Source organism: Harpia harpyja, chromosome 3 (assembly GCF_026419915.1).
Source record: "Harpia harpyja isolate bHarHar1 chromosome 3, bHarHar1 primary haplotype, whole genome shotgun sequence".
NCBI classification, from domain to species: Eukaryota; Metazoa; Chordata; class Aves; order Accipitriformes; family Accipitridae; genus Harpia; species Harpia harpyja.
In genome coordinates, this window is record NC_068942.1 from 80,154,749 (window position 1) to 80,180,297 (window position 25,549).

The 25,549-nt window shown below is 56.1% G+C and overlaps 1 protein-coding gene across 11 annotated transcripts in view; it reads left to right on the top strand.

The window, feature by feature from the left end:
- Positions 1–715: 715 nt before the first annotated feature.
- Positions 716–25,549, top strand: part of NIN (ninein) — a 65,462-nt gene continuing 40,628 nt past the window's right edge. For 3 of the 11 annotated variants that reach the window (XM_052783653.1, XM_052783654.1, XM_052783656.1), the window contains exons 1-4: positions 4,037–4,185; positions 7,083–7,286; positions 13,466–13,547; positions 20,941–21,110. In XM_052783653.1, the coding sequence (XP_052639613.1) occupies positions 7,104–7,286; positions 13,466–13,547; positions 20,941–21,110 (435 nt within the window). In that variant the 5' untranslated portion in view covers positions 4,037–4,185; positions 7,083–7,103. Of the gene's footprint in view, positions 765–964; positions 1,005–3,608; positions 3,967–4,034; positions 4,186–7,082; positions 7,287–13,465; positions 13,548–20,940; positions 21,111–25,549 lie in introns of those variants that run through there. The other 8 variants (XM_052783648.1, XM_052783655.1, XM_052783651.1 and 5 more) reach the window with 7 other exon arrangements.

Consider the following 25,549-nt stretch of genomic DNA (forward strand, 5'->3'; position numbering starts at 1 on the left):
TGACGAGAACCGAGTTGATGCCACCCTGGGGTGCAGGATGACGAGAATGGAGGTGATGCCACCCTGGGGTGCAGCACAGTGGCAAGACGGGGTGATGCCACCCTGGGGTGTGGGATGACGAGAACCGAGGTGATGTCACCCTGGGGTGCAGGATGACGAGAACCGAGGTGATGCCACCTGGGGTGCAGGCCAGCAAGGAGCTGGGGTGATGTCACCCGGGGGTGCAGGTCAGCAGGGAGCCGGGGTGATGCCACCCCGAGGGCAGCACAGTGGCAAGACGGGGTGATGCCACCCTGGGGTGCGGGATGACGAGAACCGAGGCGATGCCACCCCGGGGTGCAGGCCAGCGGGGAGCCAGGGTGATGTCATCTGGGGGTGCAGGCCAGCGGGGAGCCGGGGTGACGTCACCTGGGGTGCAGGATGACGACAACCGAGGTGATGCCACCCCGGGGGTGCAGACCAGCGGGGACCACGGTGATGCCACCCTGGGGTGCGGGACAGCGAGGGGGGGGACCCCCCCGCAGCTGTCCCCCGCGGTGCCGGCCGCTTCTGATGCCGGGCGGGGCGGCGCCAGCGGGGCCCCCGCCGCACAAAGGCCGCCGGTGGCCCCCGCCCCGGGGCCGCCCCGTACCCCCGGGGGCCGCCCCCGAGCCTCGGCCCAATAAACGCCGCCGCATTTGAACGCGGCACCTCCTCCGGGCCCGTTCCTCTCCGCGACGCTCGGCTCCGCCGCCGCCCGGAGGTCACCGGCTTAGCCGCGCCGGGTGAGCCCGGGGAAAGGGGGACCGGGGGGGGGACGGGCAGCGCCGAGCACCGCGGAGGGGTGGGGGGGGGGGGGGATTACCGGACCCCCGAGGCGGGGGGGGGGGACGGACACGGACCCGGCCACCGCCGGTCCCTCCTCCGCGGGCGGTACCGGGGCGCAGCCCGCCCCTTCCCGGCGCGGCCAGCCGCGTGTGCGGGGCGCCGGGCCGGGGCGGCGGGGAAGGGGAGCAGCGGGCGAGGTGGGTGTACTGGGAAAAGGGGAGGGTGGGGAGGGGGTGCTGGAGAGGAAGGGGATGCTGGGGACGGGGTCCCAGGGGGTGGGCGCGGAGGGGGTGCCTGCGTGGGCGGGGGTGTCACGCAAAAGCCCCCACGGTCGCCGGTAGTGGCCTTTAGGCTGATGGCACCGGTGGCGGGGGGGGGGGGGGGGGGGGCACCGGGAGCTGTTCGCCCTCCTGCCAAGGGCACCCCATCCTGCGGCGCAGCCCTCTTCCCGGAGGGATGCTCCAAGCATCCTCAAAACGTGGCGGGTGGGAGCGGGGTCTGGACCAGCTCGCCCCGGGCCGAGTTGAGAAAGCAGCAGGCTGTGGCCGGAGGAATTAATAACAGCAGTTGTTTTGTCATCGGCGAAGCCTTCGCCGTCACCAGGACGGCAGACGGCATCTGCTGTCTGGTCGCAAACCGTGGGCCCCGTCACCTCTGGCGCATCCGGGTAAGGATGGGGCTGAGGCCGTGAGCCAGGAAAACCCAAATCCGTGAGCCAGGAAAACCCAAATCCGCAGCCCGGGAGGGTCACCCACTGACAAGTGGGTGTCAGCTTGGGTGAGTGCGTTTATCCTGCCCGTCGTTCTCCTTCGCTCGCCAAACCGGGGGTGACGGCGTGAAGCTCGCCGCGCGGTCCCCGCATCGCGACGGATGCGCGGCGTTATCGCCGTGATTCAGCACGGCCCGGGTTTATCGGAGCCGGCGCAGGGCTGAGCTCCGCGGGAATTACCGAATCCCTTATTTCCCGGCGCGTGAGGCGTCGTTGGATAAATTGCCAGCTCGCTTTGTTTACTTCTGAAATAATCAGCTTTGTGCCTATACCTTGGGCTTTATCGCACCCAGGGCTCCCCGAGTTATTGCAGTGCAACTCCAGCCCGATTTGCAAAATCAAAACAGATGGGCGCTTTGTTTTTCCTTATTGAAGGGAAGGCTGCTTATTGAAAGGCCCCTATTACAATGCAAATACCGGGTGGTGTGAATATTCAAAACACTGCGCTTCTTTTGAAGCTCTTTACATAAATTTATAGCGCTTTATATGCCATCGCTGCTTTGCTAATCTGGAGTGGAGCTTGGTTAACAGAATTTCTTTTCTCTGCCAACTTTGGAGGGTTTGGCCGTGTTTTGGGGAGCACGGTGCGAGGTGGCATTGAGGTGCAAAGCAGCCAGCGCCGGGCTGCAAAAATTATGACCGTGCTCAATGGGGAGGAGGAACCGCCAGCTGTAAAGCTGACTTTGGTGGTGACCCTTGAAGAGCCGGGCACGCTGTCGAGTGATTTACCGATATTTGGGTGCTTCATTGTCTGTTGGGGCTTTTTTTTTTTTTTTTTTAACCCCTTTCCTTTGGTTTCTTGGTGTGACCTTCTGTGGAGCCACTGCTCCCCAAGAGGGGATGAGGTGTTGCAGGGTGGGCTGAGCTCAGAAATCACCCTGATGCAGGCAGCGGCGTGGGGGTTTGGGGATATATGCAGTGAATCATGGCAGCTTAGCCGCAGCTGCGATGGATGAGCTGGTTCATTAGGGGAAGGAGATAATGAGTTAGATGAGACAACCCTAGCTCTGGCTTTCCAGCAAGGGCTCGAGGGTCTGGTTTCAGTGGCTGCTGGGCATCTTGTCATAAACCCCACCATTAAAAACTGGGGTCCTGGTGGGTTTTGCCAGCTGTGTTCACATCGTCCCGGTTGTCCCAAGCAGAGAGGGAAGGGCAAGTTGCTTTTAACCTGCCCACGCGTGGCCTTGCTCTTCAGCGTGGGGCGGACGCTACGGAACGGTTACGTCTCGGGGAGCGGGTGCTTGTGTTTTGGAGGTGGCCACATGCTGCTGCTCCGCTGGGTGCTTACTTGCTGCTAATTGCCAGGCCTTCGTTTGAGTCGAGGCAATCAAGGCTAGTGCCGAAAGCAACATTTTCCTTGCTGTCCCTTGAAGGAGATGACTTGCTTGAGGTCCCCACTGCCTTCTGCGGGGGGCTGCTTGGGACGGAGGCGGTGTATCCCGTAGCTCTGGAGAGGGGTGGTTGGTGAGACAGCCCACGGGGGCATCCGGGCAGAGCATCCCTGAAACCTCCATGTTGTGCCACTGCACAGCAGCAAGCGTGCTGTTTGCATTAATACTGTTTTGCACCCAAAAAAAGGCGTTGCGCTAAGCGTAGTTTTTACCCGGTGCCGTTGATTGACCAGGTAATCTGTGTCTTCCTTAGTTCCAGGCTAAAGCTTGGAGGTTGATATTGATTCCACGCACTTGATATGCAAAGCGGTAATTACTGTTTAAGCCTATATTGTTTGAGTTAAATTTAGCTGAGAATTTAGTCGTATCGGGCCTCTACATTGTGTGCTGTGAAGGTTATCTGGCTCTCCGGAGGGGGTGGATTTAAAGGAAGGAAAGAAACGCCGGTGAAAACTTCCTCTTCTCATGATCCCCGAGTGCTTTGCTTCCCAGGACTTCTTATAGGGAGAAGAGAAATAAAGAATAATGAGGTTATGAATCCAAGTAGTTCTCCTAAACCTGCACCTCTCTGCACCGTCTGCTCAAGCCGGGCGTTTTGGGGGTCTTAACACGACACAGAAGGCCAGCTATAAATCTGAACAAAGTGATGCCCTATGCGGGGAACGGCCCCTCTCCTCCTCGCAGGGGACCGGGGAGCCCCCACTCAGCTGCTGCCTGCCCACCCCTATTATCCTCCCGGCTCTGGGCCGCCCTCCTGCATCTCAGCTGCTGGCCCATCTGGAGTGGAGATGAAAGGCTGGAGTTTAATTCGGGCTTTGTGTGCCTCTTGTGTTCCCCCACTCCCTCCCCTCTTAGCCCTTTCTCTGCTGCCAGTCTCCCATCCCCGATCCCGCACGGCAGCTCCGGCGTGCGGGTGCCTGTGCACGCTGCGGATCTGATGCCGCTGACCTCATTATTTTGACTGCTGGGTGATGCCAAGCAGCCTCGCGAGCTCATCAGGTAGGAGGGTTGGGGTTTTTTTTCTTTTTTTTTTTTTTTTTTTTTTTTTTCCCCCTCCTTTCTTGAAGCGCTGCTGAATAATTCAGCCGGGAGTAGGCATCTTGGGTCACCTTGCGCAGCCGGCTGCGTGCCGGAGCCGGCTTCCTAAGATGGAGGTTGCACAGGATGCGTGCGGGATCGCCTCGCTGCCGGCTGCTCGCCGTCGTTGACTGACTGCAGGTAGGCGAAGAGCGTTGCCCTTCTTTATTTATTTCTGATGCTTTTTTTGCTGGAAAGCATGAAATCCCCCTCCCCGGGCTGCGCAGGGGTGGCCGGGCCATGCCAAGCTGGTGAGGAGCCCAGTGAGCTCCGACCATCCCTTGCCGTGGGGACGTGCGAGGCTGCCCTTGCCGAAAACTCACCTGGGCTGTAGGGCAGGTCTGGCCCCAGGGAGGGACCATGGACCCGATGCTCTTCTCCTTTGGGGATCGTATTTTTCTTGCTGGTTTTATGGGCTCCCCAGTGCCTCCTCCCTCAGCCCATCCAGACTCATCCGGGGTAAGTTTTTGGGGCTGTCTGGTGGTACGGCACCGAGAGGGGGTGACCCCAACGCTCCGGCAGCGTGGGTGCTCGGGGACACGTTGGGAGGTGGCGTTTAGCTCTCCATGCTGTCTAACTGGGGGAACTGGTTCTGGCGGTGTGGAATTAGTCGGGTGCTGGAGAGGTCTCTGGGGGCAGGAGGTGGCTGACCCTGAAGATAAGATACTCAAAAACGCCTGGAAAGCTCCAGGGCTCGGAGTCACCTTTGCTGCAGGCTCGGCTGTGAGTTTTGGGGTTGCCGGGGTGTACGGCCGGGGCGGGCAGGGCTCTCCACTATCGATCCCCACGCGTGCTGAACCGCGGGTGGGGAAATGGGGTTGTCGGCGTGAGAACGGAAACTAGTTTGCTGCCTTCCTTCTGCTTGCGGGCACCTGAGTTTTCGGGTGCCGACTCCTCCTCTGCGCCCTGGGTCGAACGCAAACGCGTCTGCACCCTCGCTCCTCCCCGCAGCGCTTGGGTGCTTTGCTAAAGCAGCTCAAGAAGCATCTGGGGTGGGAGTGGGGGGGGGGAAACCAGGAGACACCGAGGGTGTGAGGCTCAGGTACAGGGATGGGGAGGGATTGTGTCCACTCCGGAGGTCTGGCGATGCTGCCGTCCTCGCCCACGTCAGTGCGGGAGGGAGGACAGCCAGGCTGGGCTATTTCGGTGCCGTGGACCTTGCGTGCCGCTTGGCACCAGCCCCGCATCCCTCGGCAGGCGCGGGAGCCCGATGCTGCTCTGCGTTGGCGTCTGCTCCTGCAGCCAGCAAAATCAAGGACACGGCTGCTGCAGTGTCCGCCCCGGGGATTTCCCCAGTTATCCAGCCGCGTCGGTGGGACAGGCTTTTCCGATTGCCCCTCTGCCACGGGACGCTTGCGTGAGCTCGTGTGGTGGCTCACGATGCTCTCGAAGATCGGCGTGTTCCTCGAGGCTGCGGTGGCGGGCAGGGGGGTGAAATCGGGCTGCACCCTGCAGTCAGGGCAGCTCTGCTTGTTCTGGGATGTCCGTGAACACGGCCGGTGACGCAGGCAGCCGCAGGCTGCGGGAACCCCGCAATGCCGAGAGGGAAGAGGGGAGGTGACCGCTCCGTAGTAGAGCTGGACAGCGAGGGGGTTCGGATAGGACCCCGCTTCGGGAATTCTGGCTGAGAAAACCTGCAGCAGCACGGGCAAAACAAAATTCACCCGGAGACCTGGCTGGCGCGTGGGCGATGGTTTGAGGCTGGCTGAGCGTTCTTGGGGATGTGTCCTTGGGCCACCAGGTCCCTGCAGTGCTCGCTGCCGCTCGGTGTGCCCCGGCGATGACAGCTGTGGTGCCTATCGTGCCCCCCCCCCGGGGTGGTGGCATGTCCCCCGCGGTGGCCGTGCATGCCAAGGCTGTGTCGTGGCAGTGGGTTATGCTTCTGCCCCGAGCCGGTGGGGAGCCCCGCAGCCGGGCTGGATAAATGGATGCCAGCCAAATCCTTCATTTCGGACAGGAAATTTCCCTCCCAAAACAGTTCCTGGGGCTGCAATGGTCTGGTTAGTGATGGGATGAGACAGATGAAAAATCATTGACTTGGAGGGGAGGATGAAGCCCTTGGGTGAGTGGTGGAGAAACCACCTGGGCTTTGTTTGCTGGTGCAGGAGACCAGATACGTTTCAGCTGTCTCCATGCTGGGGTCACTTCTGCTCCGGGACTGGGTTTGCTGCCACCCTAGCAGTGTCCCCTGTCAAACACTTCTCTGCCTTCAGACAAGGTTTGAGCTGAAGTACCTAAAGGAGAGCAGTGCAGTGAATGCCATGGGACCGGGCAGTGACCCAGCGGGGACGTGTCCTCCCCAGGCGCAGGGCACCGTGTGGCTTTGTGCCGGGGTTGTGGAGGAAAGCAGAGATGCTGCCCGCTGGCATCAACAGGGCTGAAGGCACATTGGGGCTCCCTGCACCCGGGGCCAGCGTAAAAAGCAGCATATTTGGCACGGTGATGTGTTTTATGTTCGTGGAGGGGGGTGTACGCGGTGGCTGGCTGGCCTGAAGTGTTTGGGGTGCAGGGGGAGGCAGCGGTTGGGATCTCCTGCTCTCCCCTCTGCAGGCAGAGCCCTATGCTTAGCTCCCTGCTGCTGGTGAGCTTTTACTGCCGGGATTGTTGTTTATCTCCTCGCTAAGGCAGATAAAGCATCACCTGCAACACCTGGGAACCAGCAGAGCTCAGGGGAACAATTTTCCCCTGCAGCACCTCAGCTGCTCCAACTGAGCCAAATACCCAGCTCATGGAGCCAGTGCGAGGTGGCAGGTAGGGATGTGCAACCTGGGGCTGCCCCAGCCACCCTGGGCTGTCCTCACCCAGAGGGTTTGGCTCTGCAGGCTTTTTTTCCCCCCTTGCTTTTTCCGCTGTGCGACTTCTGCCTTCACCCGGTGGGATGGAAGAGGCTGGAGGGGTGGTAGAGCACCGGATTCACTTAATGCAAACAAAAACTGCGGCAAACGGCCTCGCGGGCTGCCCCTGAACCGGCCCTTGGGTTTTTTTGCCTTTGCATGCCATGTGCGGTCGATGCTCACTGGCCCCGTCTCTCCCCGCAGGTGAGCGTGGCAGGCTATGGGATGGATGAAGCTGAGCAGGACCAGTATGAAGCTCGCCTCAAGGAGCTCTTCGACAGCTTCGACAGCACGGGCACGGGGTCCCTGGGGCAGGAGGAGCTCACCGACCTCTGCCATGTGCTGCACCTGGAGGAGGTGGCCCCGGCACTGCAGCAGACCCTTCTCCAAGGCAACCTCCTAGGCAGGGTAAGGCTGGGGCGATGGGGGGGTCCGGGGCTTGGGAGCAAGGCAGCACCAGGCACTGCTCCTGTGCACATGGGAAGGTGATGGGAAGAAGCTGAAAGTCTGTAATTTGTGAGTATCCAACATCCCCGAGGCTCTGGGGCTGCAGGACTTGCAGTGTCTGTTGTTCTGTTGAGCAGGGTGGGCGCAGGGTGGCTTCCGAGAGGGGGATTAGTGATAACTGGGAAGGAAACTGCTCGCTGGTATGTCTTCCCTGGCTGGAGGCAGTCTGAAACTCTCAGAAACCACCACTTTGCGCTTAGCCTCGTGTGCTGGCATTGCACTGATGCAGGGTGTGTTTTTCCCCTTGTCCAAGGCTAGACCAAGTGCCGGGTCCCTGCTGTCCCTGCACCCACGCTGGTGCTCGGCCGAGCGTGTTCTGGCTCACACAGCACACGTGCCCCCCAGCACCGGTTAAGTGCTGCTTCTGGCCTGGGTCATCTCCCCAAACCGGCTCACCGGGTGCTTGCACAAACTCTGCGGTGCTTGGGATGCGATGGGGACCTAAAGCCGGGGCTTGAGCCTGTGATTTACACTGACTTAAGCTGTAGTTAAACCGGTGGGGTCGCATGCAGTCAGGCATGTTTCTCTGAAGCAGAGAATATTGTCCAACGCCAGCAGTCGCTGGCTGAGCCCGCTTTGTCCACGTTACCTGGTGGTGGTGTCCACACGCAGCTGCGGTTATCACAGACCCACCTGGGATGTGGTTTTGGGGACAAATGGCTCCTTCCTTCTGCGGGGCTGCAGCAGGAGGGAAGCTGTGGCTGGTGAGCACACCATGCTTTCAAAAGCAATTTTTTCAGTTGTGGTTGTACCTTTATAGAGTTAAATGCCAGGGTGTTGAGCAGAAGCTGCTTGCCCTTGGGGGGACCTCTGTGTTCAGCATGGATGTCCTTGTGCTCCTGCATTACCTCCTTCCCAGCACGCTGTGCTCACAGTGCATCGGATGTTCCCTCAATATCACCCTGAAATCCCATCACTGCTTATTAAAATCAGAAAACGCAGAGCAGGGCAGCCAGGGCTCTCAATAGACATGAGCTAAGCAGCCGTGCTGACTCCAATTTCCTATCAAATGGCAGCTTTCACAAAACAAAATATTTCCTTTAACGAACAAAGCCTCCTCTTCCTCGCCTGCCCTGGGGCCGTAGCTTTTCTGCTGACGGCAAGTGGTGCTGGAGCATGGATGGATCCAGACAGAGGTTTCTGACTTTTGGAGTTGCAGCGTGGCATTTGCTTGAGCACTGGAGACTTTCCGTGCTGCTCAGCCGACTTGAGCTTCCACCACTCGGATGCTGTTATCCGGCTTTGCCATTTGTAGGATGGTGGGATAGAGGGAAGGGAAGAACAGTACTAAAGATGTGGTTGTCACAGCTGGTCAGGGCTAAAGCAACAGTGCTCATCCCTGTGGGTGGAAAGCAAAGATAAATGCAGTAAACGCTCAGCCCAACAGCACCGAAAAGCCCCTGCTAAAGCGTCCCGAGTGCTGGGTGACGCTCGCCCCGTCCCAGGCAGGAGCTCCATCCCTGCAAGCTGTCCCTGGGCACGAGGCATTCCAAGGAGCGTTTTTATTTTATTTCCCCTCTTTGTCTTTGGGGACGGTTCTCGCTCACAACCTGCGACTTGAACGCCAGAATAATCTTTGTCTCCCGCGCTTCCTCCCATCTCCCCAGCATTTGCGCTTGTTAGCAGCAGCAATGGCCCATGTCTAAGCGCGAGCCTGATTTAATAGCTATCGAATCCTCCGGGTTTCCTAGGGAGCTCGTCGGGAGAATAGCAGCAAACATGTTGCTCCCCGAGCGCAGGCTTCTTGCACCTGCCCTGCCGGCTCCTTGCCGCAGATGGTCCCTCTTGGCGGTGGGAGCAGCCTTTGTTTGTCTGCGCTTCCAGAGACCGGGTTTTATGGGAGGGCACCGAGGGGGGGGACGGGGACACACGACGGTTTTGTCTGCCGAGGGGCAACTCGGCGGGGCCACGTGCTTGCTTTTGTGCCGGGGTTTCTGCTCTGGGGATGAATGCACCGTGATGGTTGGACCGGGAGCTGAGCTGGCGTCCCAGCGCGGGGCTGGACACGCTGCATCCCCCGCTCCGTGCGATGCTTTGGGAATTAACGGGTACGTGCTATCTGCGGGGTCTGGCAAGGGTGTGTAAATCCCGCCCTGGCTGGCGGCAGAGCCAAACCATCCCAGAACCGCTTTCCTCACGCGATTGCGTGCGGAGGCGATGCTCGCAGGAATTCCTGGGATTCCTCGGGGAAGGCTGTTTCCTCGGGCCCCTCGCACTTGACTGCGGGACCGAGAGGATGCGTGCAGGAGTGCCCTTCTCGTCTGGCCTCCGAGAGATCAGTGCCTGTTAATTAGCAGCTAATGCGGAGTGGCGTCTCGGGTACTGCGGTTATATGATTTGCAGGGAGGGGGGTAAGTCGGGCACCTCCGGACACTGCGCGAGGACTGTCCTTCGTGGCCGTCCTCAAGCGGGGACGGGGAGTTCAGGTTTCGCCTTGCCCCTGCGCTATTGCATTAGCGAGCCCGCAGCAAGGACACCGCGGCGTGGGGTTTCACTCGTCAGCTCCCTTCAATGCTTTGGCTGGTGACCTCTTGCAAATATACTCCCTCTGAGCCCGCTGTGACGCTGCTGCCCTTAATACGCGATGTCTTTTTGCATGCCAGGCAGGAGACTTGGTCGCAAGATTGACCCGTTCCTATACCTTCCCCACCTGACATTTCCCTCTGCAAACTTCTGGCTGCTGCTGCTGGTAGGTGTTTGCAAGCAGGGACAGGGCTTTGAGAAAAGGACTCTGCTTGAAGATTAAGGAGAGGGAGCTGGAAGGAGCCACCGATGCTGGTTTGCCCCCGAGAGACCGGGGCTGCAGTCTGCTGCTTTGCATTGCAGGGACAAATAGCGATAAGCAGCAGGTAGCTTGGCACATGCACGCTCTCTTTCTAGTGCTAATAAGTCACGGCTTCATAGGAAACTTGCTTTAAAGCAGGTGTCGAGATTTCTCAAAGGTGCTGGGGTTGCTCAGCAGCTGGCAGCTTGGTTGGTCCCTGATTACCGTGGGGAAGCTGGGCTGGGCTTGCTATGCCTGCGTTGGCATATTAGTCTTGTTTGCCTCTGATTTATGTGTTCTGGGAAAATTCTCCTCACCAGGGACTTAACATGTCCCAAGCACTGTGCAGAGCCCTGGTCTCGCTGTGGGGTTTGCAGGGACACGTGTCCTGACCCTGATCCACACCTCTGGGTGGGCACGAACGCACACCATGCTGTTGCCTCCCAAACTCGGCTGGGTTCGGGCTGGTTTGGATCAGCCCTCGAGTTGCTGTTTGAGACACCTGTGAGCAGATGCATGAGTTGGCAGTTCCCAAAACCCCCAAATTCAGTCGAGCATATTCAACAGAGCATTAACTTTAAATACCCTGACACTGTTTTGCTGCTGTATACTTTCTGCCTTGCATTTGTAAAGCTTTTGGGTTGGCTTGAGTGTCTGAGGCTGTTTTCCAGAAGTGGATGGTGCTTTCTGCAACACTGCTGCAGTCAGTGCTCTCCTCCCCAGGGCTGTCCAGGCCAGTCCTTTTGCTGGAAATGTTCTCTAAGCAAAAACCAAAGGCTATTGCTGCAGACTTGTGCCTGCCCACGTGGGCTGTCGCATCCCTGGAAGTGCTCCTTGCACTCGTGGGAAGCCCACAGCCTCCCTGGCACGGGCTTTCCAGGCAGGATTGTGGCCCTCCGTGACAGCACGTGGATGCTGGAGGTGTGCAGGTACCGAGCACACGGGTGTGGGGTGCTTCGCGATGTGGGCATTGCCTACACCGTATCTCCTGGGGATGCACATCGTCCCCTGCACGCACATTGGCATTTAAATTGGGTGGGGATGTAGAGTGAGGACTTTGCTGGGGAGCAGTGGCAAAGGATTGCTGTCTTTATAAGATATTGTAGTGTTTGTGGCTTTGCTGTCCCACAGGCTGCCTTACCTGGCTTGTACTTGAGCACAGCTTAATTTTAACAGTTGCATTTTTCTAACTCTTTAAGTACTCTGGGTACAGACATCCAGCATCCAAGGTCAAATGTGCACCACAGATACTGTTTTTCCTGGTTATAGGATGGGCCAGAGGTTTTCCTGAAGAAAAATACCCCCCCCCCCCCCACCAGCTTGGGCTACATCTACAGAGTTGGGTGCTGCCGCTCGGAAGGCATTGCGGGACCCCTCTGAGCCTGCGCAAGCGCCCGCTGTCGTGTGTCTCTGCTGCTGATTTGCGCTTTAAATTTTCCTGCTGTGCAGCCAGCTACAGTGCTGGCACGGGATGCTGGAGGATGGCCGCCTCCTGCCCCTCAGCCTAATCTTCTGTGGGCTTCTTTGGACATCGTGGTCATGGTAAAATTGCTCTGCGGTCTCGATGCCGGAGCCATCTGTCCCGCACGCCGCTGCGGCAGCGAGGGCTCGGGTCTCTTCTTCCTTCCTCCCTTTCGTTAGTGCTTCTTGGCAAACACGAGTTACGGGGCTCGTTAGGCGGAGCAGGTTACATGTCAGCGGTGCTCTCCACACCTCCCCAAGTGGTTTTTCTCTGCCTTCTTATTTGGTGTGTTTGCATGAGTGATGCCAAGTGATTTTTATTTTATTTTCTTGCTGCCATGAGGTCCCATCTGAACCCAGCCCCAGCACCCGTCCGAGGGACCGGCTCTGTCTGTCCCTCTGGCTGTTGTCACCGTTCCCTTCCTGAGAAGATCCCATGGGGAGGGGACCTGTTATTCGAACACCCTCATCTTTTATTCATCCTCATTTAGTCTAAATGTCAAGTTTTTTTAATCAGGCAAATTCTCCTATCTCTGTAAACTGTCCTTTTGAAGTACACCGGTGTTTGGAAATGAATGGCAGCAATTAGTATTCAGATGAAGGCACCCCTGACAAGTTTCTTTGCTGAACATATTTCTAACTGTTTAATTACTCGGGGAGCCTGTGTTTAAAACCGCAGGCGTGACTTGCACTGCCTGAGCTGCGGTGTGAGGTGCTCCCCTGCACGGGGGGCCCGTGGCTGAGCCACCAGCTCCGCTGTCATCCCCTGCCTGCTGGGGACCACGTTGCTCTTTTTTTGGGGCTGGCTCGACCACGAGAACAAGCTGGTGAACTTCAGACCTGGACTTTGCCGCTTCTGCCTCCCCCAGCGGCGTTAAAATCCCCTCTGGCTGCAGCTCCTGCCCTTCGTGCCCGGTTCGCAGCGATCGACTCTGCCAGCAAGAGCAACCTCGGTGGGTTCTTTAAATACAAAGTCTCTTGTTCAATGCTAAAAATTCTCCTAAGATTTATTTAGCCAAAAGAAATCGTAGCAGGCAGCTCTGCCTCGCCACTGACCCATGTCAAATAGCTTCCCCAGCTGTCCCTGGGTTTCCGTCCCCCACGGCTGGAATTGCTGACATTCCCCAGCGCGGCTGTGAAGGATGCTGTAGCCCCTTTGCAACTGTTCGTGGCGGTGAGGCAGGAGGCTTTCCAGGAAGACGCAGATGGAAAAGGGGGGGGAAAAAAACCCCTCCTTGTCATCCCTCCTTGTTTTTCCTATAGCCACAATCCAGACCTGGTACTTCCAGTCCAGCCCTCGCAGAGCTGCAGCAGGCAGGAGCCAGGGCAGGGCTGCCCTGGAAAGGGTGCGCCTTTCTGCCATCCGCTTTGGAAAGTGTTTTCTGAAGCTTGGTTAGGGCAGTGGAGCATTTCCACAACCAGTATCTCGTCACTGGTCAGGACTTGTATCTCACTGTAGGAGCCACTGACTCTGGCCACGTCATCTCAAGCGATGGAGATGCTCCCTGGTCCTCTGGACATGTTGTTTCGGCTTCTGGCTTGATGGAAAACCCCACCCAATGCGTTAAAGCAGCGGCTTTGAGTCATTCTGTGATAGCAATCATTTTTTCCACACGCTCAAAGATGCTTGCTGTGTCTTCATGTTGCTTGCTGCCATTTCTCCAGGCCCCAAGACCGAACAAGCCGAGGTTCGTTCGTGCCCCTCGCCGAGGTTGTCGGCGGACACAGGCGTGCTCCTGTTTCAGTGTGATGGTCTGAGTGATTTGCATTGCTGCCCATCTTCCTGCTGGATTGTTGGCCTGATAGTTAATTATCGGCACCAGTTGATTTCCTCCTTTCTTCCTTTTTTCCACAGGTCCACTTTGATCAATTTAAAGAAGCACTTATCCTCATCTTATCCAGAACCTTGTCGAATGAAGAACACTTCCAAGAACCAGGTAAATCCTGAAATTATCTAAACCAGTACATTTTCTTTGGCAAAGCAGACAGGGGTGGCTCTCACAGAGGGATTTAAAAGAGAAAGTGCTTTTTAGGTGCCGAGATTGGGCATCCAAGCAGAAGACCCTGACCTAGGGAGAAGGGGGAGTTAAGGTCTGTTGTGGAGCCTTGTACAAAAGTGTTTTCTGAGCTATTAGATATTTATATCCCATTACCATGATCTAAATGCCCGGAGAGGCACGTGATGTCTGCGTGTAGACAGCTAGCAGCACTTCAGAAGCTCAAGACATCCCATGGCTGCTAAATGGGCTGAGATCTCTCCATCCCACAACGCTTCTGGTGGCCAGGGATGCTTTAGGAGCTCTCCAGCTGCAGATAGTTATGGGCAGGCAATCAAATGGCTGCTTTAATGCTGCTGCTGCTTTTTCCTGGCTGGGGCTGGCACATCCCCTTGCCCTCCACTCGAGTATTTTGGCTCTGAGGTGGTGTGATCCCAGCCTGGCAGGAGGGTTTGCGAGCTCTGCCTCGGGGGACCCTCCGCTCCAGCCGGTGGTGGGATCTGTCTCGGGGGACAGCAGTGCCTTACTGAAAACCCGTGCTGGCTTTGGATGCTACTCTGTTTTTGTGAAGGTTATAACGGGAAGCTGTCTGCAAGAGCTCCTTCTGGAGATGGGCTGCTGGACATGGAAATACCCCTCCTGTCTAGCACTGATTTTAAATTTTTTTTTTTTTTTAAAGTCCATTCTGTTTCCTTGTGTCTGAGGTGAGCAGGGTGAGCTCGGTCCTGTAGGAAGCTACTTCGAGGTGTCTGTATTTCTCCCAGGGGACAGCCAGTCTGGCCCAAAGTTGTTCCTGAGCAAGACGAGCCCTCTGACAAACCAGGTTGGGGCTGGTCGGAGAAAGCAGTGGGTGCTGCAAAGTCCCCACCGTCCTGGTTTTTCCTTGCTTTGTTTCAGTGTGCCTTGAAAACGTGGCTTTTTAGACCCTCAGCAGGAAATAGGGTCATAGCTTTGGTGTGCCCCCCCCCGCCACCTCCCCGTGCACAAGGGGCTGGTGGTGCTGGGAGCACTGGGGAGGTGTGGGACCAGGGTGAGGGCTGAGCCCCTGCAGCTCCAGCTGGAGCCGGGGGGGCTGAGGTCTGCCTGGTGTCACACCTGTATGTAAATCCCTAATCCTGCCTTCAGAGCAGCAGGGACGCGAAATCCCCGAAGGAAAAAACAGCTTAGCAAGGAGGGGAGAGGGAAACTCCAGGTTTCCTCTCCTGGAGCATCAATCTCAGCTGGAGCATCCCGCACTCGAGAGCGCAGTAAAATCACAAATTTCCCCCTTAAATAGGCTGCAAAAACCGCAGGGCCCAAGAGATGCAATTGATGGATTATTTTTATTTTCCACCCCTCATTTCCAAAGCTCTTAATGCTTAGAGGGAGATGGGCAATGACAGCTCTTGCAGCCGGCATCCCTTAACGCAATTTCCCGACGCAGGTCGGTGGGCGCTCGGGAGCGAGGGGGGAGCCTCGCCGGTGCCTGGCGAGGGGTCGGATCTGCTGCGATCCCTTCCAGTACCTCGGAAAGGAGCTGGCGCGGAATGGGAGGCAGCCCCGGCACCCCAGCGAACCAGAACTAATCCGGTGCTCTGCATTTGTTGGGGAATCGTATGGCTGAGAAGCTCCGGTTTGATTTAAATATAAATAAATCTTCTAGAAAGGGCTAAATTTGGGGTTATCGCAGGGGAAATTACAAATGCAGCCGGCAAGAGGCTGCACTGGAGTCTGAGAGCCCTCCTTGGGGACACGTTTGTCAGCTGGGTTTTGCAAGGCAGGTAATCAAAGGGCACGCAGTGCAGGTAGGCAGCCTGCGCCAGGCAGGCCTGGGAGACATTTATTTTTAATGCATTTTGACAGGTTGGTTAACGCCAAAGTCTTTGCTTCTTTTAATTTAGATCAAACTTGAGATTGGGAGAACAAGCTGCTTCGCGCTGTTGGTGTCAAACTGTCAGTGACTGTGGAAATGCTGGTGTTACAGCCTGCCCCGGGCTTGGGAAAAATTGAGTTAAGAGCTCCAAATCATATCATTTAAATGAAAATTTAATTGGGGGGGGGGGGGGAAGGCACGGATTTTAAGGCTGTTTGCTGCATCCGCAGAGTTTGTTCTGCAAGGAAGCGGCTGTGTGCCTTGATGTTGTGGTTTTACCCAAGGACTTGGGCGATGGGAAGGTCCCTTGGGTCTGCCAGCAGCCGGAGGGCTTGGCTTTTCGCTCTCCGAACCAGCTGCTCCCCTGCAGCCCCCAGACAGCCCGTGCTACGCGGCTGGGGGGACCCGGCAGGGGACAGCATCGTTGTCCCCATGGGTGCGGCGCAGCCCGGCTCGGGGAGGATGGCTTGGCACAAGGAGCCCGTGGGTGATGGGGCAGACTCTGGGGTCACAGCGGGACCCACGGGCTGGGGACAGGGAACCAAAACTGCTGTGGGATGCAAAAGCAGTTCCTGCAGAAGCGGTTGATGGGGTTTCCCTGGTTTTGGGGGGAAAGCAGCAAGTGGGAGAGGCACTCAGGCTTGCAGAAAACAGCTGATATATCTATATATTTTTTTTTTAAATTTTTTTTTTTTTTTTGGCAAAGAAGCTAGATTCCCTTTCAGAAGGGAAGACTGGCAGGGAGGATGGTCCTGGTGTGCTGCAGGCACTTTGCCTGGGAAGCAGCCCTGAAAACTAAGGCAGGCAGGGTTCCCAAGCGCTGCTGTCATCAGCTCTGTCCCCTCAAGGACTTTGGTGTGGAGACACAGACCCAGCTGCAAACCAGAGCATCAGCCAGCTGGGCAAAACCCCAGCTCTGTTGACAAGTGATGGGCAGAGGAATGGGGGAGACTCTGGGAAAAGCAGAAAAAGGCCTGAATGTGTCTTAAAAGTAGTGGTTATTTTAGCTCCTGCAAGCAGGAGCGTGACTGCCGGGGAGACCCGTCACCCCCAGCAGCACCTCGGACATTTGCGGAGCTGCCTGACAAAGGTGGTGCGTGCAGATAAATTGCAGCCTGAATTACCGGGGCTTGGTGCTCTGGAGAGATGCTGCTGGGAGCCCCGTGGGACCCGGGCTGGGTGCTGCCGCCGCCGGTGCTCTTTGTCCGTGGGTCACTGTAGCAGTGAGGGGGTGTCTGGGGACAATAAAATAGATATAAGGGGTGGGGGGGAAAGAAAAAAAATCAGTTATGTGGGTGATTGGGGGGTTGGAAATAACCAGGCTTTTTTTATTCCACATTATGGCAAATAAAAAAGTCAGCTCTGTGCGTTGGAAGCCTGGATAGGGAGGGATTACTGGGGTGGAGTGCAGGATTACAGGAACACCCAGGACAAATTAAAGAGCAGCTTGACGCCATCCTCCCTGCGGTCACGAGGGGCTGTTGGGTTTGTTTGGTTTTTTTTTTTTTCCCTTCCCAGCACATGGAGACAACAGAGCTGCCCTCCTGAAGAGGAGCTGGTGGGGATGATGCCCTTGCAGGAATCCCACCCGTGGGGGGAAAGGTTGCTCGCACAGGTTGCAAAGGTCTGGCTCCGCAAGCAGACCTGGGTGGGGACAGGTATAAAACCGGTGCTACTGTCCGCACAGGGGTGACTTAAGCGCAGACGATGCCTCTGGGCCAAAATGCATTGATTTTTGGGCTGGGGTGACCCAGCCACCGCTCCTCTCCACCTCCGTTGCTGAGCCCGAAGTGCAAAATAGGGAGTAAGAGGAGTTTAGGCAGTACCTGGTGTCTCGGGGGATTAGGATTTAGCAGATTCTAGCTGTGATGGGCTTTTCCCAGCGGTAGGCTGTCTGCTGCCGCGAGGAGGATCCCTCCCTTCCAAATCTTAAGCGGCAAAGAAATTAATTTCACCTCTAAACGATGGGCTGGCGGGGCGAGGGTCTCCCTCCTCTAAAACCCCTTTTGTCTGCGCTCGCTGGCTTTGATGCTGGGCCCAGGAAAATGCTGCTCGCCATCCAGGGGAGCCCCCCCCCGCCTCCTCCCCAAGCGTCTGAGGGCAGAGCAGGATTTTGAAATGACTTATCTAGCGCAGAAAGGCAGAAAATCAAGTGTAAATCTCTAACCATGGAGACGTTTAACTGCTGAGATGGACGGGGAGGGGGGGAGCGAGCCAGGGAATTGATGGCTTCTGTCTGCAGTGCTTAAATCAGGGGGGGTTCTTGTGAAATACAGATTTAGGGTGGTGGGTTTTGTTTTTTTTTTTTCAGGGGGCACTTTGGGGGCTACAAACCCACCCCAGGCAGTGGGACAGGGAGGCGAGAGGCTTGCTCTCTTGATGGCTCCTGCTCTCACCCCCAGCCCGGGGGCAGTTCAGGGGGGCAGATCAGACCCCAGTGTCTAATTAGGCATCAGCTCCGGAGTGTGTGTTTTACTAAGCCCGCGCGTTGCCGAGGGCTGTAGGAAGCAGGGAGGGTTCGACCTATTTTCTTTTTCTCTTTTTTTTCCCTTTCTTGGCAGCTTGTCAGCCGCACAATAGCAAGGGTCTATGAGAAGCAGCATCTCGCCTTGCTGCTGGTTGCAGAAGGGGGGGGTACCAGAGGTCAGACTCGAGCACGAGCAGCCTCCCCTTGGTGTTCAATACAGGGGTATATTTTATAGTGTTTGGGATAAATAGAATACAGGGCAGTCTCGTGGGCATCTGCCTCACTGAAAGCACTGATTTTTGACATCTCCCTCCTGTTTTCTCCTGTGCCTTTGAAAGCACGTGTGGACTGAGCGGCTATTTCCATCCCTCCTCATCAGTTTTGGCTAGAAACGAGAAACTCAGCTTGTCAGTGAATTTTCCGCATTCGGGGAGCACGGGTTGCTGCTTTTTGCTGGCATGTGTGCTCAGCTTTCCCTAAATACCGGGGGTGGTGGGAGCATCGAGGGCACTGGCTGCTGTGCTGGGGGTTTGGGTTGGGAAAGCCGGAGGGCAGAGGGCCTTAGAGGATGCTGCACGTACGGGAGGTATCCACGCACACCCAGTCCAGAGATAATGGTGTGTGGGGCTTTCTGCAAAGGAGACGGGTCTGTGCTCCCAGGGATGGGGCTGCAGGATGCGGTCCCTTACGCTGGTGCGATGCCTGTGGCCCCGTAACACGAGGGCTTTATCCTGCACCGTGCACCTGGCAGCCAACGGCACGGGGGCTTGCGGGGGAAGAGCTGTAACCTAGCGTTAACGAAAGCACGCTGGCTCTGGAAATGGGATTTCAGGGTGCTTGAGCTGGGATCCCCTCGGGAGCTGGGCTCAGGGACAGCCTACTTCAAAGTCGGAGCTTTGTGAGGCAGGAGCAAACTTTCTGCCCTTTTCAAACTGTCAAGGGTCACCTTTCCCTCCCAGGGACGTTCTCAGGCTTCACAGTTTTTTAATTGCAAAAGCAAAACAAGCACACCTGGTTGCTCAGACCAAAGAGCAGAGAGAAATCAGTTGCCAGCCTCCAAATGCTTAAAACACAAAAGTGGGGAGAAGCTCCCATTTCCCTGCTTGCTGTTAAAGCGCTTGCAGGGTGGCACAGTGTGAAGGCACCTTTATTTCTATATACAGCTGGATTTTGAGCTGCAGCAGTGGTTAAACACGCTGTTGGGGTGGGGGGTGGAAACAGGACTCTTCTGAGCGTTGGGAAATCCAGATGGAAATTTAACCATAGCTTCATTATTGCTAAATGACTGCTTCTTTTCCCCCCACATCTTTCCAAAGACAGATGGGCACGGAGGTGCGTTTCTGTCTTAGAGGAGGAAAGATTATTTCTCAAAAAAAAAAACAAAAAAAAAACCCCAAAAAACAAAGCCCCCCAGCCCTCTTCTGTAAGGGCGGGGAGATGGCAGGGAGAAAATAAATGGGTGAATGGGTAGCCACAAATATTAGCATTTCAGAGAGAGCTGCTCGATGGAGATTGTTCACCACCGGGCAGGCTTTAATAGGAGTGATAAGGTTTGCTTTTGTTCTCGGGCTCTTACTTAATCAGCCTGTCTCATTGCGATTTTTCTATCGGCGCACTTCATCACACAACTTTCATGTGCGAGTCCCAGCTGCAGCAAATCTTGTTAAAATGGCCTTGTTCAAACACGGGCGCTGGGTTTGTTCCCTAGAGCTGCAATATGGATGGATGGAGTGCAAGGCTGGAGGAATCAAAGGACTCCTAGTCCTGTGTATTTTATAATTCATTGCATAGCTAAGTTGCAGAATATTTTTCCTCTAACAAGCTTGAAGCCTTCTTCCATATCTAAAGGAATATTATCCAAGGAGGCATTTGGGCAGGGGGGGTTTAGAGACCATTTGTCAATGATTGAACAGCTTCCCTGCTCCTTATTAGTATTGCACTCTTGCATTTATTTTGTACCAGAGCGCTCTGCAAATAAAATTTTAAAAAGCTGCTGCTCTTGCCACTGCCTTGGTGTGCTGCAAGTGGCAGAAAATAAAGATGATCGAGTCCTGGGGGGGTTTCGACAGTAAGGTTAGCAAACACTAAAACAAAACGTGGTGGAGAGCCTTTCCCTAATTGAATCCCTGGTTAATTTGGTCCTCCATTTAATTTGCCCCCTGCTCCAGACGTCAGATGATTCTCACTGAAAATAGCCCAAAACGTGCTTATTTATTTTTTGTTTTGATCCCTGTCCGTGAAGGCTCCCGGATAATTCAGTCCCCAAAGGCAGGAGCTTGCTGCGGGAAGCTGGAGCCGGGGAATGCGAGCGGAGCCCCCTGTAATTAGATGACGACTCCAAAGGGTTATTTAGATCTTGCAGTTGGCATTAGTTGCACAGCACAAGCTGGGACCTGCCCCGCCGTCGCCCGGATCAGCTGCTTGTGTCGGCCCCCAGGAGACGTTCGCCTCCGAACTTGCCCAATTTTTTTCCACTCACCCAGTTGTTTTCACACTTTTATTGAAACTGTGATTTAAATCCACCAAAAGCAGTGGTGGTCGCCCAGGTGTCTGCGTAATCTGGAGACTTGAGCTGCCCATGTGCAACGCTGTTCCTATTTAAACCTGCCCATCGCTGGTAACAAAGATTAGTGCAAGGAGGAGAGACCTAATGGACTCTCCATCTGAGGCTATTTGCAAGGTTGAGGGTTATTTTCCCCATCCTGTTAACGGAGAAAACTTGATCTGGGACATGGGAAGGGCGAGGAGGATGGAGCCCTGATTCCACTTTGCGACAGCTTTTTTTTTGTTGTTGTTGTTTTGAGCAGGACCAATTCCAACCCATCAGGCCCGATGCCACGGTGAGGGTAGTGGTCCTGGAAAGGAGCAGCCGCTGGTGCCTTACCCAGGGGGAACGGTGGTGGCAATCCAGCGCTCGAAATGCTGCATCCAAACCAGCCCTGTGTGCTGTGACCTGGGAGCCGGATCTGTAAAAAAATCATGTTACCGATGCGCTTTGTTCTTGAATTTCACAGATTCTTCCCCAGAAGCGCAGCCCAAGTACATCAAAGGCGGCAAACGCTACGGCCGGCGGTCCCTGCCGGAGTTCCAGGAGTCGGTGGAGGACTTTGCCGAGGTGACCGTCATCGAGCCGCTGAGCGAAGAAGCGTGTCCCCCGCGCATCGCCTCCGGCGGCTGCGAGGAGGTGAGCGGGAACGGGCTGGGCGCTGGGGTGGGCTCGTCGCCCCCAGACATCCTAAAGTCCTTCGGATGTCCTTGGGGCTTTTCCGGCAAAGGCGACGGTTGCCCTCCTGGCCGATCCCCAGGGATCAGCCGTGCCAAGCGGCACCTCCCTTGCTCCAGCCCCAAATTCCCCGTCCCGCTGCCGTGGGAAGCCGGGGAGGAGCCGGGCTCGCACGGTGATGGGCACCGGGTGCCGATGCCGTTGGCCTCCCCGTGCTCCTGGCTGCAGCGCGGGCCAGCAATTAAGCGAGGGCTGTAACGCTGCCTCCGTGGCTAACGAAGTGTGGGCTGGGAGCTAAGCGAGCAGAAGGAGCACGTCCTCATCTATTAGCAAAAACCCGGCCGTGGCTCCGGCGCTCTCCGGTAGAGGGGATGGGGAAGAGGGATGGCGAGCGGCAGAGCTCCGCAGCAGGCAGCTGCCTTGGGACAGTGCCCTAAATCCGGAGCCATCAGCTTCTCCTTTCAGTCTTCTACTTTTTATTTTCCCAGCAAAAAGCTTGCGTGCTCCTGCACCAAAGCAGAAGGCCGACCGCCCCGGGAGCGACACGGCTTTCGGCAGCCCCCATGCCCCACGTATGCCTGTGCATATGCTTGCTCAAAAATCCAGGGTTTTTTTTTTCCCCCCCCTCATTTTGTGATCCAAATTTGTGGCTCTTTTTGTGCTAGTGCTTTCAACCCCAGAGTCTCCTCTTGCTTCTCCAGAACAGAAAAGGAAAAGGTGAAGAGTGGTTGGGTTTGGTGGCGTGCGTTAGCGTATGGCCACAGCAGCATTTCCCTGGAGCTGGGCTCCTTCCAGCCTGCTCCAGTTTGCCAAGTATTGTTGATTCAGTGTTGCATGTTCCGGAGCGTGTGGTAGGAGTTTTCCAGTGGGAAGGAAAACTGCTGCTTTCTCCCCTCCTCTGTCTCCTGGCTTCACTTGTGCTTTCCTAGAGGTGGGGGGGCTCTGCAGCCACCTGTGCAGGGGAAGCAAGGGAAAAATTTCCAGTTTCCAATGTTATCCCTATGCAGCTGAGCTTAAAAATAAATTAAAAAAAACTCAAAGAAAAGCTTTGCCACCAGAACTAGCTTCTTTACCCTGTCCTTGGTAACCTTTGCTCACTGCCATGGGGATGCTCATCTGTCTCCTGGTGCTGGCCACATGGGCTGCCCACAACCCCCAGGAAGCGATGCCCTTGATGGAAAAGGCCGCTCTAATCTTACTCCTCTGTTTTAGCTGTCAAGGAGGTGTAAAAGGCTAGTCTGTTAACAAGGTCGGTCAGTTAACTCAACTGGGACGTAACCATGCTGTGCTCCTTGTTGGCTGAATTAGTCTCCTGGTGGGAACTCTTGTTGCACCTTTTGGGGTGGATGGGACGGTTAATTCTCTCACAACTTGAGCAAAGATCAGGATAAGTTTGTAAAATCCCCATTTTTTTCATCTTTATCAGCATTACTATCTTGTCTCTCAAAGAAGATCCTCTTGGTATGCATAGAAATTAGTTGCTTGAAGGTATTGCAGGGGCTCCCGGGGCTGAAACGCTGGGCGGCGTTGGAGACTCCTGATGCATTGATTTCTAGGGGTGCGGCACAACTAACAGCCTTTGCCCAGTTTTTCTCCTGCTGTGCATATAAACACGCTGCTGCCTGTGCCCTGCAAGCCTGCCTCCAGCCCAGGGTGTTTTGCTGGCCTGAGAATGGGGCAGTGTGGCTTAATTGGTGCTTTCTTTCAACCGGTGCCAATTAAAAAGGCTCAGGCTCTGTCTGAGAGGCTTCCTTCCCCTTCTCGTCTCTGTAAACACGAGAGGAGAGGCTGGAGGGCTGGTCTGTGCGTGGGATCGGCTGCCCAGAGAAGCTCCGTGACCTCCATTCCCAGTGGCTTTCCAGGTGCCGCTGGACAAAGTCATGAGCGGCTGGGTCCGAATTCAGCGTTGACCCTGCCGTGAGCAGAGGGTGGTGTAGGGATCCCGAGGTTCTCTCTGACCACATGAGTTTGTCCCCATGGATGCTACTAGGCTAATGGGTGATGAGAAACGAGTGGCTCTGGCAGCTTTATGGATGTGATGCTAATGGAGCTGCAGCCACGAAAAGCACCTAGAAATGCAGTGTGAAAGCTTGCGGTGGTAAAAGCTGCGCATCTCCAGCCCCGGCTGCCACTTGAGCTTCTTTGTCCTAAACTCTTGATACAGGTGATGGGGCTTGGTGGGCTTGGGAAGCGCTGTGACCTTGCTTTCGTTTCCTTTTCGCCTTGCGTTACACCTGAGGATGATCTGCGCGATGGTGGTGGTGCAGGGTCGGGATGGGAGCAGGTTTGGTGGCCACGGGGTACCAAGCCCAAGGTGGTGGTAGGGCAGCAGCATCCTTTTGGCTCATGGGTTCCAGCAGCAAACCACTGGCTACACAGCCAGATGTGGCCAGCCTTAAGGCCCTGCTGACTTTCAAACCTCAGCGTAGGGCGTCTGTCATCTCCCCTTCCCCAGCTGCTGGCTCTGCTCTGGGAAATGTCCCTCCTCTTGCAGGTTGTAGAAATCGCTGTCGTGTCCCAGCTCTGTCCCTTCAGTGCCCACCGAAGCCACTCGCTCCCCAGACATCTCTGTGTTTGCTTCTGCGTAGAGTGGTTTCCAGCATGGCATGGCCTCTCCGAGCAAAACCTTCTGGGAGGGTCAGGCTGAAACTCTTTGTCTTCAGGTCCTCGATGCACAAATGTGAGGCTCCCAAAGTGCAACTGTCCCGTCAAGCCAAGATCTGCAAATAACAGCTCAGGATAGCACTTGCTCCCTGCAAAAGCGCATTATTGATGCGATCTCGGTGCTTTGCAGCTGAAGGCAATTTGCAAAGCGGGTTGTGGAGATTTGCCGTCATCTTTCAAGGGGTCTCTGCTCCGGCTGCTCAGACCGGGGAGCTGATCTCTGGGCGAGCACGCAGGGAGGGAAAAATGGGGGCCGTCAGCATTGGTGCGAAGGCTCACCTTACCGCGTGCAAAGCAGAACAGGCTCAGCGTGCGCTCCCGATCATCATTTAATTAGCAATATATTCTGGCAGAGAACAAAGGTCTGTCTTGCTGAAGCAGATGGCAGGGGGGGAGAGGTTGCTGCCTTATTATGGGGAGAGGCCACCACGAGCAACGGCACAGGCTGCAGATGCTCGCCCCGAGCCCCGAGCTGGAGGGCGGCGAGCATTGAAAACCTCGGCCATCTGCTCCTCGGCCCCGGCCAAGCACGCGCTCTGCCCAAATAATAATGCATTCCTGGGATCTCCTCCGCTCCCGCACGCAGCCCGCCGATGCGTGTGACCCCGCATCCAGCTGTAGCACCGCCGGGACCGGGGAAACAATGCCGTGCCTGACATCGGGATGCACCGGCCCCCCCGCTTTGTCCTCCCATCGGCGGTGGCTGACCCCAAGCCCCCCACCACACAAAGGGACCCCCTTGCCCTCCCCAGCGGGGCCCTGGCACGGGGAGGGAGGTCACACGAGCTCCCCGGGGTCGGTGGCAGTGGGTTTCCAGCCTGCAGCCCCCCCCCCCCCCCCCCAGCTATATTCAGTTTCTTCAGGTTGTTGGTATTTACGGAGTTACTGTGTGCTGCGGTTTGGGGGTTCTTGGTTTTGAGGCAAGTCCTTGAAGTGAGAGAGGCTGGTGCTAAATGGTTTAGGTCTGATTCTATATAAAAATATATATGTTGCTTATGCAAAAAGACTTGGACACAGCAGTGGATCCCCCCTTCTGAGCATCACTGCCAGATTCCCCTTGGTGCCCACCCCCAAAGGCCAAGGACGAGTGGCTGCAGGGTGCTAGCTCTGTCTGGCACCCAGAGATACCTTCTCTCAGCACAAAGTTGGCCGTTGCGTATGCACAGGCAGTTACGGGCCGGGATGGTGTCAGCTCATGCGTTTTTTGGGAGCGTGGGCTGTTTTCCGCCTTTGCAGCCGGTAATTTGACGGTACCTGTTGCCTCAGCTCCTGCTTTTTGTGTGCTCGCCCTGATGGTTTATCAGGCAAACCAGCAATCTGCCACATTAACACCTCGATGGCGGTGCTAGCAGAACAGCACTTTTTTGGGGCAAAATCCACAGCTTTCTGTTATATAGAACATATATGTCCTTGGCTTTGTCCAGAATATCCAGCAGAGCCGCAGGTTTCAGCCCTGCCTGTGACCTCCTGCCTCTGCCAGGCTGATTTCTGCCTGAAGCCTGCCTGGGAAAAGCAAAGGTTAAGCCCCCCTCTCCATCCGAGGCTCTTCCCGATTCCCACCCTGTGGCTGGCCCCCCAAAAGCAGAGGGGTACGTTGAGATGCTGCGGCAGCAGCGAACGGCCCTTGCCTGGTCCAGCAGATGAAACGGGAGCAAGCAGCAGAGCTAAAAAAAGTCCAGTGACCTAATCCAGTTTCCATGGTAACGTTGTAGATTAATGGCTTTTAGCTGTAATCT